Source organism: Hibiscus syriacus, unplaced genomic scaffold (genome assembly GCF_006381635.1).
Source record: "Hibiscus syriacus cultivar Baekdansim isolate YM2019G1 unplaced genomic scaffold, ASM638163v2 tig00110458_pilon, whole genome shotgun sequence".
NCBI classification, from domain to species: Eukaryota; Viridiplantae; Streptophyta; class Magnoliopsida; order Malvales; family Malvaceae; genus Hibiscus; species Hibiscus syriacus.
This window is the reverse complement of record NW_024062745.1, coordinates 828028-844222: the sequence shown is the minus strand read 5'-3', so window position 1 is coordinate 844222 and position 16195 is coordinate 828028. Positions and strand designations below refer to the sequence as shown.

Genomic DNA, 16195 nt, shown 5'->3' with positions numbered 1-16195 from the left:
GGTGCATCTTCATGATGTATTGATGCATATTCAAAGGGATGCATCCATGCACTATTTAGTGTATCGATGCATTATGCACAAAAATGTCAAAAATCCATTTTAAACACTCAAAATGCTAAATTAATTAGCTCTAGTGGTATTGGCAACTCATGTAATGAAAATTAGTCATGTTAAATCAATCAATTTTATCCTTGAACTACATTTGAACATAAAATTAATTTTCACTAAGAATCATAAACTCCCCCTAACTAATAGCAAAGAATGCAATAAAAATTATTATTATTATAAGCAATTTTCATTTATTCTTAAAAGTGTTAAAATTAATTTAAACACTAAGTGAAGAAAGGTCAGTTAAACCTAATTCTCTCCTAAGTGCCCAAAATCGTTCTTTGTCTAAAGGTTTTGTAAAGATATCCGCTAATTGGTGCAAAGTATCAACAAATTCTAGAACTACATCTTCCTTAGCAACATGGTCTCTAATGAAGTGATGTCTAATATCAATATGCTTAGTTCTAGAGTGTTGGATGGGATTTTTAGTGAGACAAATAGCATTAGTATTATCACACTTGATAGGAATGATACTTACTTCAATTCCATAATCAAAAAGTTGTTGTTTCATCCATAAAACTTGTGCACAACAACTACCTGCTGAAATGGATTCCGCTTCAGTGGTAGATAATGCAATACAATTTTGTTTATTTGAAAACCGAGAAATCAACATATTTACAATGAATTGGAAAGTACTGGAGGTGCTTTTCCTATCTAATTTGCATCCTCCATAATCCGCATAAGAGAAGGCATGCAAGCTAAAGCTAGAGTCCCTAGGATACCAAAGTCCTAAACTAGGAGTGTCCTTAAGGTATCTAAAGATTCTCTTAACAGCTAGTAAATGTGATTCCTTAGGACATGATTGAAATCTAGCACATAAGCAAACACTAAACATAATTTCCGGTCTACTTGCGGTTAAATAAAGCAAAGAGCCAATCATTGACCTATATAATTTAACATCCACACATTTACCTCCTTCATCTATGTCAAGCTTTGTAGAAGAGCTTATTGGAGTTACATGAGGTTTCCTATTTTCCAGTCCAAACTTCTTGAGCATATCCTTGACGTACTTAGCTTGTTTGATGAAGATGCCATCTTTTCTTTGTTTGATTTGGAGTCCTAAGAAAAATGAGAGCTCACCCATCATGCTCATCTCGAATTCACTTTGCATTAGCTTAGAAAAGTATTGGCAAAGAATATCATTAGTAGAACCAAATATTATATCGTCAACATAAATTTGAACTACTAATAAATCTTTACCTTTATGCTTTAAAAACAATTTAATGTCAACCTTCCCTTTTGAAAAACCTTTTTCGATTAAAAAATTTGCAATCTTTCATACCAAGCTCTAGGAGCTTGTTTTAAATCATAAAGTGGGTTTTTCAATTTAAAAACATGATTTGGAAATTCTAAATCTTCAAAACCTGGAGGTTGTTCCACATACACTTCTTCTTTTATAAAACCATTTAAAAATGAACTTTTAACATCCATTTGATATAATTTAAATTCATTGAAACATGCAAATGCTAATAATATTCTAATTGCTTTCATCCTTACTACGGGAGCGTATATTTCATCATAGTCTTTGCCCTCTTCTTGAGTATACCCTTGAGCAACAAGTCTAGCCTTGTTTCTTACTATATTACCACTCTCATCAAGCTCATTCCTAAATACCCATCTAGTACCTAAAGTAGACTTATTACTTGGCCTTTCAACTAATGTCCATTCTTTACTTCTCTCAAATTGATTTAACTCTTCTTGAATAGCCATAATCCAATGTTCATCATATAATGCTTCTTTAATATTCTTAGGCTTTATGCATGAGATAAATGTAACATAATTACAAATATTTCTAAGAGAAGATTGAGTTGTTATAGTTGTACTCTCTTGGGTAAGATACTTCCCTTTCTTCAATGGTTGGATTCTCGAGGGGATCATGAATTTCCTCATTTTTTGTTTCTTCCTTTGATGATGGTTCTCCAACGTCATTTCTAACGTCATTTTCTTGTATAATACCTACATCATCATCAACACAATAATCCTTCCTCAAAAGGAGATTATCATTGGAAAAAAATTTATAGACTCTTCTACAACTAAGGTTCTTTTATTAAATACTCAATAAGGTTTAGAATTTAAGGAATAACCCAGAAAAATTCCTTCATCACTTTTAGCATTAAATTTTCCAAGATTGTCTTTACCGTTATTTAAAACAAAACATTTACATCCAAAAGGATGAAAATATCTAATGTTAGGCTTTTTATTTTAAAAAGTTCATATGGAGTTTTCTTCAAAATAGGCCTAATCATTACTCGATTAATAACATAACAAGTGGTATTTGTGGTTTCTGCCCAAAAATATTTTGACAAATTGTTTTCACAAAGCATGGTTCTAGCCATTTCTTCTAAAGTTCGATTTTTCCTCTCAACAACTCTATTTTGTTGAGGGGTTCTAGGTGCTGAAAAATTATGGCTAATATCATTAGAATTACAAAATTCAGTAAATCCAAAATTTTCAAATTCAGTTCTATGTTCACTCCTAACACTGGTTATAGAGTAACCTTTTTCATTTTGGATTACTTTTGAAAATGTGATGAATTTTTCTAATGCTTCATCTTTAGTACTTAAGAATAGAACCCAAGTATATCTAGAATAGTCATCTACCAATACAAATGCATATTGTTTTTCACCAAAGCTAGTAGTTCTAGATGGCCCAAAAAGATCTAAATGGATCAATTGTAATACTCTACTAGTGGATACATCATTAATGGATTTAAACAAAATTCACTTTTGTTTTCCTTTAGCACAAGCATCACAGATTTTATCATTACAAATTTTAGTTTAGGCAACCCTCGAACTAAATATCCTTGAGTTAACTGTTGCAAAACACTCATACTAGCATGTCCTAGCCTTTTATGCCATAACCAACTATCATGCTCATCTTTAGCAACTAGGCATAAATTAGTCATATCTATAGAATCTAAATGCACCATGTAAATGTTTCCTATTCTATGACCAACAAGCATAATCCGATTAGATGCAATGTCAATGACTTTACAACCATTAGTATCAAACATGACATTGAATCCCTTATCTCACAATTGACTAATACTCAATAGATTATGCTTTAATCTATTCACATATAAAACATTCATATTTTGTATGGAAGAGGTATTACCTATAGTGCATATACCTTCAATGTGACCTTTTGAGTTATCACCAAAAGTCACATCTCCTCCATTTTTGGTGTTGAGCTCTATGAACCGGCTTTTGTCTCCGGTCATGTGTCTTGAGCATCCACTATCAAGGTACCATGAGTTCAAATTTGTTTCTCGTGCCTTGTAGCAATGCTCATTTTCCTACAAACATAGATTAATTTTTTATTTTTGGTACCTAAATTCTTTTGGGTCCATATTCATTAGTTTCCAAATCCTAGTCCCCTTGGTATCCATTTGTGTAGGATATCCTTATCTTTAGTAGTAATGAGTTCTTTAGGAACTCATATACTTCTAACAATTTTTCCATTAGAGTTCTTTGGAGACCTCTATGATGGTAGTTTTTAAAACTTTTTCTAATAAAGTTGGATTTTGAATTTTCTCCATTTTCAAAACGTTTTGTTCCAACTTTATAAAAAAAGCTTTAAGATCATCAATTTTCTTTTGATGATCATCATTGACCTTTGAAAGTAAATTATGCAAATCAGAATTTTTGTTTTCAAACGCTTCTAATTTGATTTGCAAATTTTTTATTTTACTTTCAAGATCATTGTTGGTCTTGGATATGAGATTATTTTCATTTTTCAATTTCGAAATATCATTTTTATATTTTAAAAACAATTTCTCATAATCCGAAGCCAACCCATTATATTCCTCTAATAACTCATCATAAGATAAATCATCTAAATCAAATGAGTTAGAGGTTACCTGAGAATCTTTCCCGAATGCCATCAAGCACAAGTTTGCTACTTCTTGTTCCTCTTCATCGGAACATTCTTAATCGCTCCATGTAGCCATGTGAGCCTTGTGCTTATTCTTTGATTGACCCTTTCTCTTCAATTGCGGGCAATCATATTTGACATGCCCTGATTTCTTGCATTATAGGAAATTATCGGGTCATTCTATTTTGGTTCATTTTTGAAGCTTTCATTTCGTTTGAATTTTCTTCCTCGGTTTGGCCTCATCATTTTTCTGAACCATTTGGCAAACAATGTCATTTCCTCATCATCATCATCTTCATCTGAATCACTCTCATCTTTTGTTGATTTGAGAACAACTCCTACGTTCTTCTTCTTCTCTGTATCCTTCTTTGTCTCATCTCTTTTCTCAAGGTCTTCCTCTTCTTTAAGCATCATTTCATGCGTGAGGAGAGAGCCAATAAGTTCATCGAGGGTAAATGATTTTAAGTTCTTTGCTTTGATTATCGCTGTCTTCTTTGATTTCCAAGCTTTTGGAAGAGAGCAAACTAACTTCCTTACAAGCTTGTCATTTGGAATAATTTCTCCTTATGATTTGAGACTATTGACAATCGTGAAGAATCTATCTGTCTTAGCTTTGACATCTTCATCCGGTTTCATCCTGAAATTTTTATAGCTATGAGTTAGAAGACTAAATTTAGATTCTTTTACCTCGTTTGTGCCTTCATGAGTGACTTGTAGTTTGTCCCATATCTCCTTGGCAGTTGTTCAAGATGAAACTCTCTCGTATTCATCCGGTCCAACATCACAAAAGATAATGTGAATAACTTTAGAGTTTCTTGTCTCTCATTCACTCCACAATCTCGGGTGGGTGGAGGGTTTGATATATCCATATTCTATGACATTCCATGCTCTCATGTCACTTGTTTGAATGAAATACATCATTATATTCTTCTAATAAGCATAGTTAGCTCCATGAAGAAATGAGGCTTGTTCATTGAATCAAGAATGAAGTCGGAGTTGGAAGCGCCGACCATTAATGACTTGAATATCGATGTAACTCTTCCCGAATCGACTCAAGAGATGATTAAACATTCAAATGAGTGAGGCTCTGATACCAATTGTTGGGTTAATCGATCGATGGAATTGGCCAAGAGGGGGTGAAATGGCAATTAAAATTTTGGTGGAAGCTTTTGCAGAAAAATTGAAAGAAATTGCATAACGATTTAGATTGGTTCGACTTTCTCAACCAAAGTCTACGTCCATTACCTTAACTATCCACACTAAGGATTTTCCAACAAATTCACTAATTTTTTCTTTCTTTTGAGGCCAAAGAGATAACCTTACAACTCCCTCAAGAATATACCCCAATTCTTGAGAACACTCTTTTTCAAAGAGAAGATTACAAATTTGCAAACTTAATGAAAAACCTCACAAGGCAAATGTGTTTGCACAATTCTAGAACAAAGAAAGAACACTCAAGAATGAAAACAATTGAGTACAAGTAGTGTTCTTGAAAGCAAAATGAATATTGAATGAAAAATAGGCTTGAAGTGATCAAACAATGAGTTTGATGCTTTCTCTTTGATTCTCTATTGATTCTTGTTTCCTATTGTTTCTTGCTATTGATCAATGGCTTCTAAACTTGTTTAAATACTATTTCAATTGATTCTGAGCGTTGGGGATGATTAGTGGAGTCAATGGAGTCGTTTAAGTGTGAAAATAATTAATAAAATCAGTTGGGATCGTGTGTGCATCGATGCATCAAGTGTAAAATTCAAATATTTCGACCGTTGGAACACTTAGTGCATCGATGTACTAAAAGTGCATCGATGCATAAAATGCATTCGATGTTTCAAACAAGCCTGAGTACATCGATGCATGGTATGTGCATCGATGCATAAAATGCATTCGATGTTTTCATAAAACCTGAGTGCATCGATACATAAAATGCATTCGAAATGGTGTGTGCATCGATGCATCAATGAGTGCATCGGTGCATCCCTTTACAAATTTTATTTTTGGCTCATTTTTGGTTCGAAATACTTTGTGAAAATTGTTTCAAAAATATTTTAAGTATAAAACACAATTTTACACTTTAGTAAGGATTGAATTTGAACTTTGAAAGACTTGGAGTAATATTTTGGTATTCGAATAATTAAATCAAATATACTTAGAAAATCATTTCTAAAATCTTAAAATTTATTTAACTTAATTTGTTATATCGAAACATCAAAATGTTTTCAACACCTTGGATTGTTTTCATCAGAAGCAGAGATGTCATTTTTAATGAGAATGTGATGTACAAAGACATGTCAACCATAGAATCAAGTAGATCCAATACCAAAGCTGAAACAAAGGAATTTGCTGAGTTCGAGGAGATTTCTGGAAATGATGTTCAGATCAGTCCTGAAGCAGTTTAAGAAGAACCAAGCCTAACGTTATTCGCCTTCTTTGCACTACTTGTTGTTGATTGAAAATGGTGAACCAGAGTGCTATGATGAAGCAATACAGGTGGAGGATTCAGTCAAGTGGGAGTCTTCCATGAAAGATGAGATGGACTCTCTTATGTCAAATCAGACGTGGGAATTAGCTGAATTACCACCAGGCAAAAAGCGCTCCATAACAAGTGGATTTACAGGATCAAATAAGAGCACGATAGGAGAAAACGCTACAAAGCAAGATTGGTTGTCAAAGGTTTTCACCAAAAAGAAGGTATTGACTACAATAAAAAAATTCTCCAGTCGTGAAACTATCTACAATTAGAATGATGTTGAAAACTGTAGCTACAAAGAATCTACATCTTGAGCAGTTAGATGTAAATACAACTTTCCTTCATGGTGATTTGGAGGAGGAAATCTATATGAGGCAGCCAAAAGGCTTCATAAAGGCAGACAAGAAAAACCTGGTATGCAGGTTGAAGAAGAGCTTGTATGGTTTAAAACAAGCTCCTAGATAGTGATACAAGAAGTTTGATAGTTTCATGAGTAGTAGTGGTTTTACCTGATGCCAAGCAGATCATTGTTGCTACATCAAGAAGCTCAACAACAACTTCATTATTTTATTTTTTTACGTTGATGACATGCTCGTTGTAGGTTCAGACATGGAAGAGATTATTAACTTGAAGCAAAAATTATCGAAGCAGATTGCAATGAAAGATCTGGGCGCTGCAAAGTAGATTCTTGGGATGAGGATTAAGAGAGACACAAAGTCGGGGACTTTGATGTTATCACAGGCTGAGTACATCAACAAAGTACTCTCTAGGTTCAACATTCAAGATGCTAAACCAGTAAGTACACCTTTAGGTGTTCATTTTAGACTCTCCAAAGAACAATCACCAAAGACGGAGAAAGAGCTCATGCAGTGGGAGCTGTTAGCATATACATGAATAATCCGGGAAAGGTACACTAGGAAGCAGTCAAATGGATCCTCAGATATCTGCGGGGTACCACAAACAAAGCACTTTGTTTCAAAGGTGGAGATACAATACTGTCATGCTATGTAGATGCTGACTTAGCCGGAAATGTTGACATCAGAAGGAGTACTGTAGGGTATGTCTATACTCTAGGAGGTACTGCAGTGAGTTAGGTTTCTCAACTACAGAAGATAGTTGCTCTCTCCACAACTGAAGTAGAATATGTCGCTGTTATGGAAGCCAACAAGGAGATGGTCTGGCTCCAAAGTTTCTTGGAAGAGTTAGGCAAGAAACAAGAAAACAATGTCTTGTATTGCGACAGTCAAAGTGCTATCTATCTAGCGAAGAATCCTTCTTTTCATTCTAGGACGAAGCACATACAATTGCGATATCATTTTATCCGGTCTCTTCTGAAAGATGGGATTTTGAAACTTGAAAAGATTAGTGGATCTCAAAATTCGGCAGGCATGTTAACAAAGACTGTGACTACGGACAGGATGAAGTTGTGTTCAGCTTCAGTTGGCATGCTAGAGTAACAAGGCCAGGAATGCTGCTACATTAATCGAGGTGTGAAGACAGATTAAAATCAGTCTTCAAGTGAGAGATTGTTGAAAGTCCAAGAAAGGGGGCCGCCGAAATCATCAAAAAAGTCAAAAAAAAAGGAGGCCAAGGGAGGGCACTGAAATGCACTGAATTCAGTGGAATAAATTTTGTTGAAAATAAAATGGGGAAATGCATTTTAGTCCCTGCACACTTTAGGGTATTTACAAGATCAGTCCTTAAGCTTCAACTATAAATACCCTAGCTCATTTAGCTTCAAAATCATCCCAAAAATAATTTCTTTCTCCCTATATTAGAGAGCTTTCTTGTGTGTTGTGACTGTTTTGTAAACACTTGTAAATTTTCTCTTTAGTAAAAGATCTGCAGCAGTACGGAGACGTAGGCAAAATTGGATGAACTCCATTGGGTATTATTTTTCCGCTTTTATTTCGTATTCTCACTGGTTATAGTGAAATTTCTCGTTTATTTCCCAACAAAATGAAACTCCAGGACACATTCTTGGACCACTCCTGAATGGAATCAGCTCAAAATTCTGGCCTTTAAAATCGATAACTTTGTGGGTTGTTAGGAACCTTTGGGGCCGAAATTCACAAGTGTCAGACCACACTTGTGGGTCACGATGAATTTTAGAAATATTAACGATCAGTCGGGTCCCTGCAGGAATGTGGTAGCCACTAACCATGCAGTCTTCCGTGGATTCGTGGGGCACCCCAAGTGGTCCGGTGGGAAATAAACGCAGTGTTTCTTTGATGATTGTTTTAAGGTAGGCTAAGTTCTTAATGTCTGATTCTTGGACCAGTCTGTCTTTTCCGACATGAATATCTAGTTCTTGTTGTAACTTTTTGAGTTCATCCCTGTTGTTGAGTAGTAAAGACATAGCCCATGTCAGTGTCACCATTGTTGTATCTAAAGCTGCTAAGATCATAGCCTGCAACATTAACGAAATCTTGAGCTTATAATATGTTTCGTAATTCTTGAAACTATAATTAATATACGAACCAGGCAGGTGGCTTTGTTGATGGTATCGGCATCGTGTTTCTCTGTCTCAACGGCCAGTGAAAGCATAACATCCATGAAATCTTCGTTTCCGTTCTTCGATGTATCTGTTGATGAATCTGATGATCTCTTTCGCTTGTGATCTTGTAATCATCCCTAGGCTAATTGGTCTAGTTCTTCTTTTACCTTGTTCATCAACCTCTCATCTCCCCCGATGTCTAACCATCTTAAAAATGGAAGCGCATCGGATATCACGAATTTCCCACTCAAATCAAAGAAATCTTTCAACGCTTTCTTCCATTTCTCACTCTCTTCATCATTACCAGAACTCGGAATCCGTTTCCCTACGATCATCCTTAGAATCACGTTAAGAGTTGCACTCTTAAACCATTTCCTCATCTCCACCCAAAGGTTATCACATCCATCTCTCTTCTGGTCCCAAAGCTGAAAGCTGATATAACTCTTTCAGCGATGTTTTGATCTCGGATTCTCGGACATGCTTGAGTCGTTCGAGGCGGTAGTTTGAGAGGAGCTCAAGAGTGGCGAGTTTACGCATTTGATGCCAGTGATTTTCGTAAGGGGCGAACCCGAACATAGCGTGATTGTAACTCAAGAACTCCATGGCAAGCGTGGATGTACGACTGGCGAAGGCTTTGTCGTTGATGCTTAAACATTCTTTAGCAGTTTCATGGTCGCTGACAATCAAATCTCTGTGAACACCCATCTTGATAGTGAAGATTGGCCCGTATTTATCAGCCATTTCGCTTAGGATTATGTAGGGTGGTTTGGGTCCTCTTAGGAGGTGGAGATGGCCGATCACAGGCCATGAGTTTCCAGCTTCTGGTGCTTCTTCAAAGTATTCTTGAATATCCATAGAAAAGAGAAAAGAGAAAAGAGAAAAGAGAAAAGAGAAAAGAGAAAAGAGAAAAGAGAAAAGAGAAAAGAGAAAAGAGAAAAGAGAGACTATTGAAGCGAAAATGGTTGATGAAAGTGAAGGAAACATATCCATTTTGAGAGGTGCTAAATGATTATGTAGTTGCATATATATAATAGATAAAGGTAGATAGCTTTAGACTCGTCTACAATATTTTTGGGATCATAAACGAAACTAAAAAAATAAATTTTTATAGATCGAATTATATTCTATTACTTCGAACAATTAATTTAATATTACATTAATAAGTTATAAAAATATTAAATTAAAAGTCTAAATTATAAAATAATAAATGAGATTAAAAAACTCAGAGTCCTCCATTGTAAATATAAAAAACGAGATTAAAAAATTAAAGATCTTCAATTATAAATGTAAAAAGTAAGATTAAAAATGTTAGTTACTTAAATTATAAAAGTAAAAATTGAGATTAAAAATAATAAAAGTATTAATTATAAAAGTAAAAAATAGAATTAAAAAAAATTAAAAATATCATTTATAAAGAGAAAAGATGAGATTAAAAAAATTAAAGATCTAACCTATAAAAATAAATAATAAAATTAAAAAAATTAAGAGATTCAAAAACATGGGCCCTGAACAATCCCTCATGGTTCTCGGTGCACCCTTAGAGCGGCTCTGAGATGGATAGAACAGGCGCTTCATTAATTTAATTTGGTTAGTGTGATGTGCAAACGACTTTCTTCTGCCATAATTTTTCGTACTTCTTTTCATTTGCTTCTTGTGTTAGGATTTGATTCTTTTCTGTATTTTATTTGATATATTAATTTAGCTTGGGGATTTAATTATTTTTGGAATCTTTTTCAAATCTATTTAATACTTGAATTTTAACACATTTAATATTTAATTTAGAAATTACCACGTACATCTAGGATAAACTACAAATGATTACTAATATTTAAGTAAGTTTTATTTTTTCTTATTAAAGTTTCAAAAGTAATAAATTGGTCATTAAAGTTATTGATTTATAACAAATTAATCACCAATGTTACTAATTTGCACCAAATTGGTCATTTGACATTAATAGTCGTTAACGTGGGTGACGAAAAACTGAACGGTCATTGTTAACTGTTTATCTAACCCCTTGATTAGTCATTTCTTCAACTTTAAATAAAAACTCAATCTCATTTTTTATTTTATTCATATTCATTTTCTCTCATTCAATCTATTGTCAAATTCCAAAGCACAAACAAAAGACATTATGTTTTCAAAATAAAAGAGAGCAAATAAAGCATAAGATAGAGTTCATTTTTTTCATTAAAAACACACCACCAATAAAATTCAAAAGAAAACGATATGTAAGAGACTAAAACAGTCAAAATTTAGAGAAACTATTGATCCCATTGATGAAATTATTGGCCTAACTGCGGAAAGGTCGTAACTGGGATATTCAACCACGTGCAGAAACACAGAAAATATGTTAATTCTTATAACTGGCTAAAACTAAAAGAGCATGCATAAATTTCAACTTATGTCTTTAATATATATCATTATCTGATCTTGGATTGAAGGTGGAGATTAAGAGCTTGATTGTTGAAGGTGGTGATGAGTTATTTGATGATATATCATCCAAATCAAACCATTATGATTCTATGTTTTGGTGGCCATTTATCAAAGAAACGATGGATTTCCTATAGTTTAAAGAAGAGGAGCTCATTGTTAATGGCATAAATTTTCATGAACCCTCCATTGATGAATTTGAGAAGCTCCTACAATGCTTAGTGGCATGTTCTTGAAGTGACAGCCCAATGCAAAGAGCTTGGTAATTGAGCTGAGATTGATAACCAATTTCATGGCAGCCCTTCTGATGGTTGTAGGAAGAAAATCTTAAAGACAAACTTTGGGTTGTTGTCGAATTGTTCTCCATTGTTTTAGAACTAGTTTCCATAGGCTTTCTTGAACGTTTCTTTCCTACGCATGTGCCTTTCACAGTATTTCGATTCGAATAAGCTTGTTTCGAGCATCTCCTTTTTCCCCCATTAGTTCTTCGACACCTCTCAGGCTCTGGGCCCATTTTCTCCACTTAAAACAGTTCCATCCTGAGAGAGTAGTAGTATAAATTGGCATAGTAATACCCAAAATTTTGGTTAGTGATCAAAATGTAAGTTTTGAAAACTTAATAGTATAAAATTTAGATAAGTTTAGGGACTAAAATAGTAATTTTTCCAAAATAAAATTTTATTCCATAAATGGATAGTTTACTCTTGAAAGTGGGGTTTTATTGAAATCAGATTCCTGATTCAAAATTTATGTTAAAAACTAGAAGTGGTTAGAATCTGATATGAATTCGGTAAATCGAATTAAATAGAAATTTTGGAAAAATTGGAAGGATGATAAATTAACATGAAATTAACTAAACTTTCATGTACACTTGGTCATATTTCTCCTCCATTTATTGGCTTTCATACCCTAGGTAAGAGAATTTTTATTTTTCATTTTTAAGCCAATTTATTAGGTTTTTGGATTAAGACGTAAAATAGAAAATTGTTCTATTCGATGAGCTCTATAATTTGGTACTATTATTGCATGCTAATATCGCTTGAGTTCAAAGATCCCAAATTCTAGGGTTTATGTTCATATTAGGGTTTATGGAATCAATGATGGATTTTGAGGTTTTTGAGATTGTAGAATCATTTCCAAGCTTGTTTGATGATTAAATCATGATCAAACCTCCTAGAAATGTGTTGAAAACATTTTTGATGTTTCGATATAACAAATTAAGTATTATTGAATTTTAAGATTTTATTCAATTTTGAATTATATATTCGATTAAATTATTCGAATATCAAAAATATTACTCCATGTTTTTCAAAGGTCAATTTTAATCCTTACTAAAGTGTAAAATTGTGTTTTAATCTTAAAATATTTTTAAAACAATTTTTTACAATGTATTTAGAACCTTAGTCGAGCCAAAAATGATTTTTACAAAGGGATGTACTGATACACTCTGGTATGTACCGATACACTCCCTACTTCTAGTGTAATTTCGGAACCGATACACTCCCAGTGTACCGATACACTCCTGGCTCAGACAAACTTCGAATCTAATTAGTGTACCGATACACCTGGTATGTACCGATACACTAAGTTAAATAACGGTCAAAATTTTGAATTTTACAAGCAGTGTACCGATACACCTTGAGAGTGTACCGATACACCTACGCTCCCAACAGATTTTTTAAATGATAATTACACCGTAACGATTCTATTGACTTCACCAATGATCCTCAACCTTCAGAATTAATTCAAGGTGTATTTAAACAACCTGAGGAGTCATTGATCAAAAACAAGAAACAACAATTGTGACATAATCAAAGAGAAAGCCTTAAACCTCAAGTTTGAGCATTTTCAAGCCTATTTAATTCAATATTCATTTTTGCTTTCAAGAATACCACTTGTACTCAATTGTATTCATTCTTGAGTGTTCTTTCTTTGTTATAGAATTGTGCAAACATCTTGCCTTGTGAGGTTTTTCTATAAGTTTGCAAAATTTGTATATTTCTCTTTGGGAGAGAGTGTTCTCAAGAATTTGGGGTATAATTATTGAGGGAGTTGTAAGGTTACTCTTTGTCCTCAAAAGAAAGAAAAATTAGTGAATTTGTGGAAAATCCTTAGTGTGGATAGCTAAGGTAGTGGACGTAGACTTTGGTTGAGAAAGTCGAACCACTCTAAATCGTTGTGCAAATATTTTCTATTTTCTGCAAAAGCTTCCAACAAATTTTTTTTTTGCCAATTCACCCCCTCTTGGCTATTTCGTCGATCGATTAACTCAACAATTGGTATCAGTTTCTCACTCATTTCAAGGTTTAACTGCCTCTTGAGTCGATTCGGGAAGAGTTATTTCGATAATCAAGTCATCAATGTCCTCCACTTCAAACTTCGACTTCGTTCTCGATTCTCAGCCTGTCAACAAGCCTCCTTTCTTCAATGGAGCTAATTATGTTTATTGGAAGAATAGAATGAGGTACTTCATTCAAGCAAGTGACATGGGAGCATGGAAAATCGTGGTTAACAGATACTCTGAACCTTCCACAGACCCAAATTTGTGGAGTGAAGAAGAGACGAGAATGTTCTAGCTCAACTCTAAAGCTATCCATATTCTATTTTGTGCTCTTGGACCGGATGAATACGAGAGAGTTTCATCTTGTACAACCGCCAATGAGATATGTGATAAATTACAAGTCACTCATGAAGGCACCAACGAGGTAAAAGAATCAAAAATTAGTCTTCTAACTCATAGCTATGAAAATTTCAGGATGAAACCGGATGAAGATATCAAAGCTATGATGGATAGATTTTCCACGATTGTAAATGGTCTCAAAACATATGGAGAGATCATTCCAAACGAGAAGCTTGTGAGGAAGATAATTTACTCTCTTCCAAAAGATTGGCAATAAAAAAAGACGACAATCATCGAGGCTAAAAACTTAAAATTTTTAACTCTCGATGAGTTAATTGGTTCCCTCCTTACACATGAAATGATGATTCAAGATGAGAAATACCTCGAAAAGAAGGACGAGACAAAGAAGGAGATGGAGAAAAAGAAGAATGTTGGAGTTGCTCTCAAATCTACAAAAGATGAGAGTGATTCAGATGAAGATGACGAGGAAATGACATTATTTGCCAAAAGGTTCAGAAAGCTAATGAAGCCCAACCGAGGAATAAAATTCAAACGAAATGAAGGCTTCAAGAATGAACCGAAGGAGAAAGACTCTATTATTCGCTACGAATGCAAAAAGTCGGGGCATGTCAAATACGATTGCCCAATATTGAAGAAGAATGGTCAATCGAAGAAAAAAAAACAAGGCACACGTGACTACATGGAGCGATGATGAACAATTCGATGAAGAGGAACAAGATGTAGCAAACTTGTGCTTGATGGCCATCAGGGAAAACTCTCAGGTAATTTCTAACTCATCCGATTTTGAAGATTATTCTTTTGATGAGTTAGTAGAGGAATATACTAGGTTGGCTTCGGATTATGAGAAATTATTTTCAAAATACAAGAAAGATATTTCAAAATTGAAAAACGAAAATAATCTCATATCCAAAACCAACAATGATCTTGAAAAGAAAAATCTTGATTTGCATAATTTACTTTCAAAGGTCAGCGATGATCATCAAAAAGAAATTAATGATCTTAAAGCTTCTTTCGATAGAGTTGGACCAAAACATTTTGAAAAAGGAGAAAATTCAAAATCCAACTATATTAGAAAGAACTTTAAAAACTACAATCATAGAGGTCTCCAAAGAATCTCTAATGGAAAAATTGTTAGAAGTATATGGGTTCCTAAAGAACTCATTACTACTAAAGATAAGGATATCATACACAAATGGATACCCAAGGGGACTAGAATTTTAGGGACTAATGAATATGGACCCAAAAGAATTTGGGTACCAAAAATAAAAAATTAATCTATGTTTGTAGGAAAAGGAGCATTGCTACAAGGCGCAAAATACAAGTTCAAATTCATGGTTCCTTGATAGTGGATGCTCGAGACACATGACCAGAGATAAGAGCCGGTTTATAGAGCTTAACGATAAAAATGGAGGAGTGGTAACCTTTGGTGACAACTAAAAGGTTACATTGAAGGTATAGGTACTATAGGTAATACCTTTTCTATACTAATAGAAAAAGTATTATATGTGAATGGGTTAAAGCATAATCTATCGTGTATTAGTCAATTATGCGATAAAGGGTACAATGTCTTATTTGAATCAAATGGTTGTAAAGTAATCAACATTTCATCTAATCGGATTATGCTTGTTGGTCATAGAATAAGAAATATTTACATGGTGCATTTAGATTCATTAAATATGACTAACTTGTGCCTAGTTGCTAAGGATGATCATGATAGTTTGTTATGGCATAGAAGACTAGGACATACTAGTATTAGTGTTTTACAAAGACTAATTCAAGGAAATCTAGTAAGAGGATTGTCAAAGCTAAAATTTGATAATGATAAAATATGTGATGCATGTGCTAAAGGAAAACACAAAAGAGCCTCCTTTAAATCTATTAATAATGTATCAACTAGTAGAGTATTACAATTGATCCATATAGATCTTTTTGGGCTAATTAGGACTACTAGGTTGGGTGGAAAACAATATGCTTTTATCTTGGTAGATGACTACTCTAGATATACTTGAGTTTTATTCTTAAGTACTAAAGATGAAGCATTAGAAAATTTCATCACATTTTCAAAAGCAATCCAAAACGAAAAAGGTTACTCCATCTCTAGTGTTAGGAGTGATCATGGTACTAAATTTGAAAATCTTGGATTTATTGAGTTTTGTAATTCTAATGGTATTAGCCA

At 33.8% G+C, this 16195-nt stretch overlaps 1 protein-coding gene across 1 annotated transcript in view; it reads right to left on the bottom strand.

Moving 5' to 3' along the window:
• LOC120126609 (cytochrome P450 CYP82D47-like) overlaps nucleotides 1–9704 on the bottom strand; it is a 36056-nt gene extending 26352 nt beyond the window's left edge. Inside the window, exon 1 of the mRNA XM_039144764.1 lies at nucleotides 9618–9704. Coding sequence (XP_039000695.1) covers nucleotides 9618–9689 — 72 coding nt within the window. The 5' untranslated portion in view covers nucleotides 9690–9704. The remainder of the gene's footprint in view (nucleotides 1–9617) is intronic.
• Between the last annotated feature and the right edge of the window lie 6491 nt (nucleotides 9705–16195).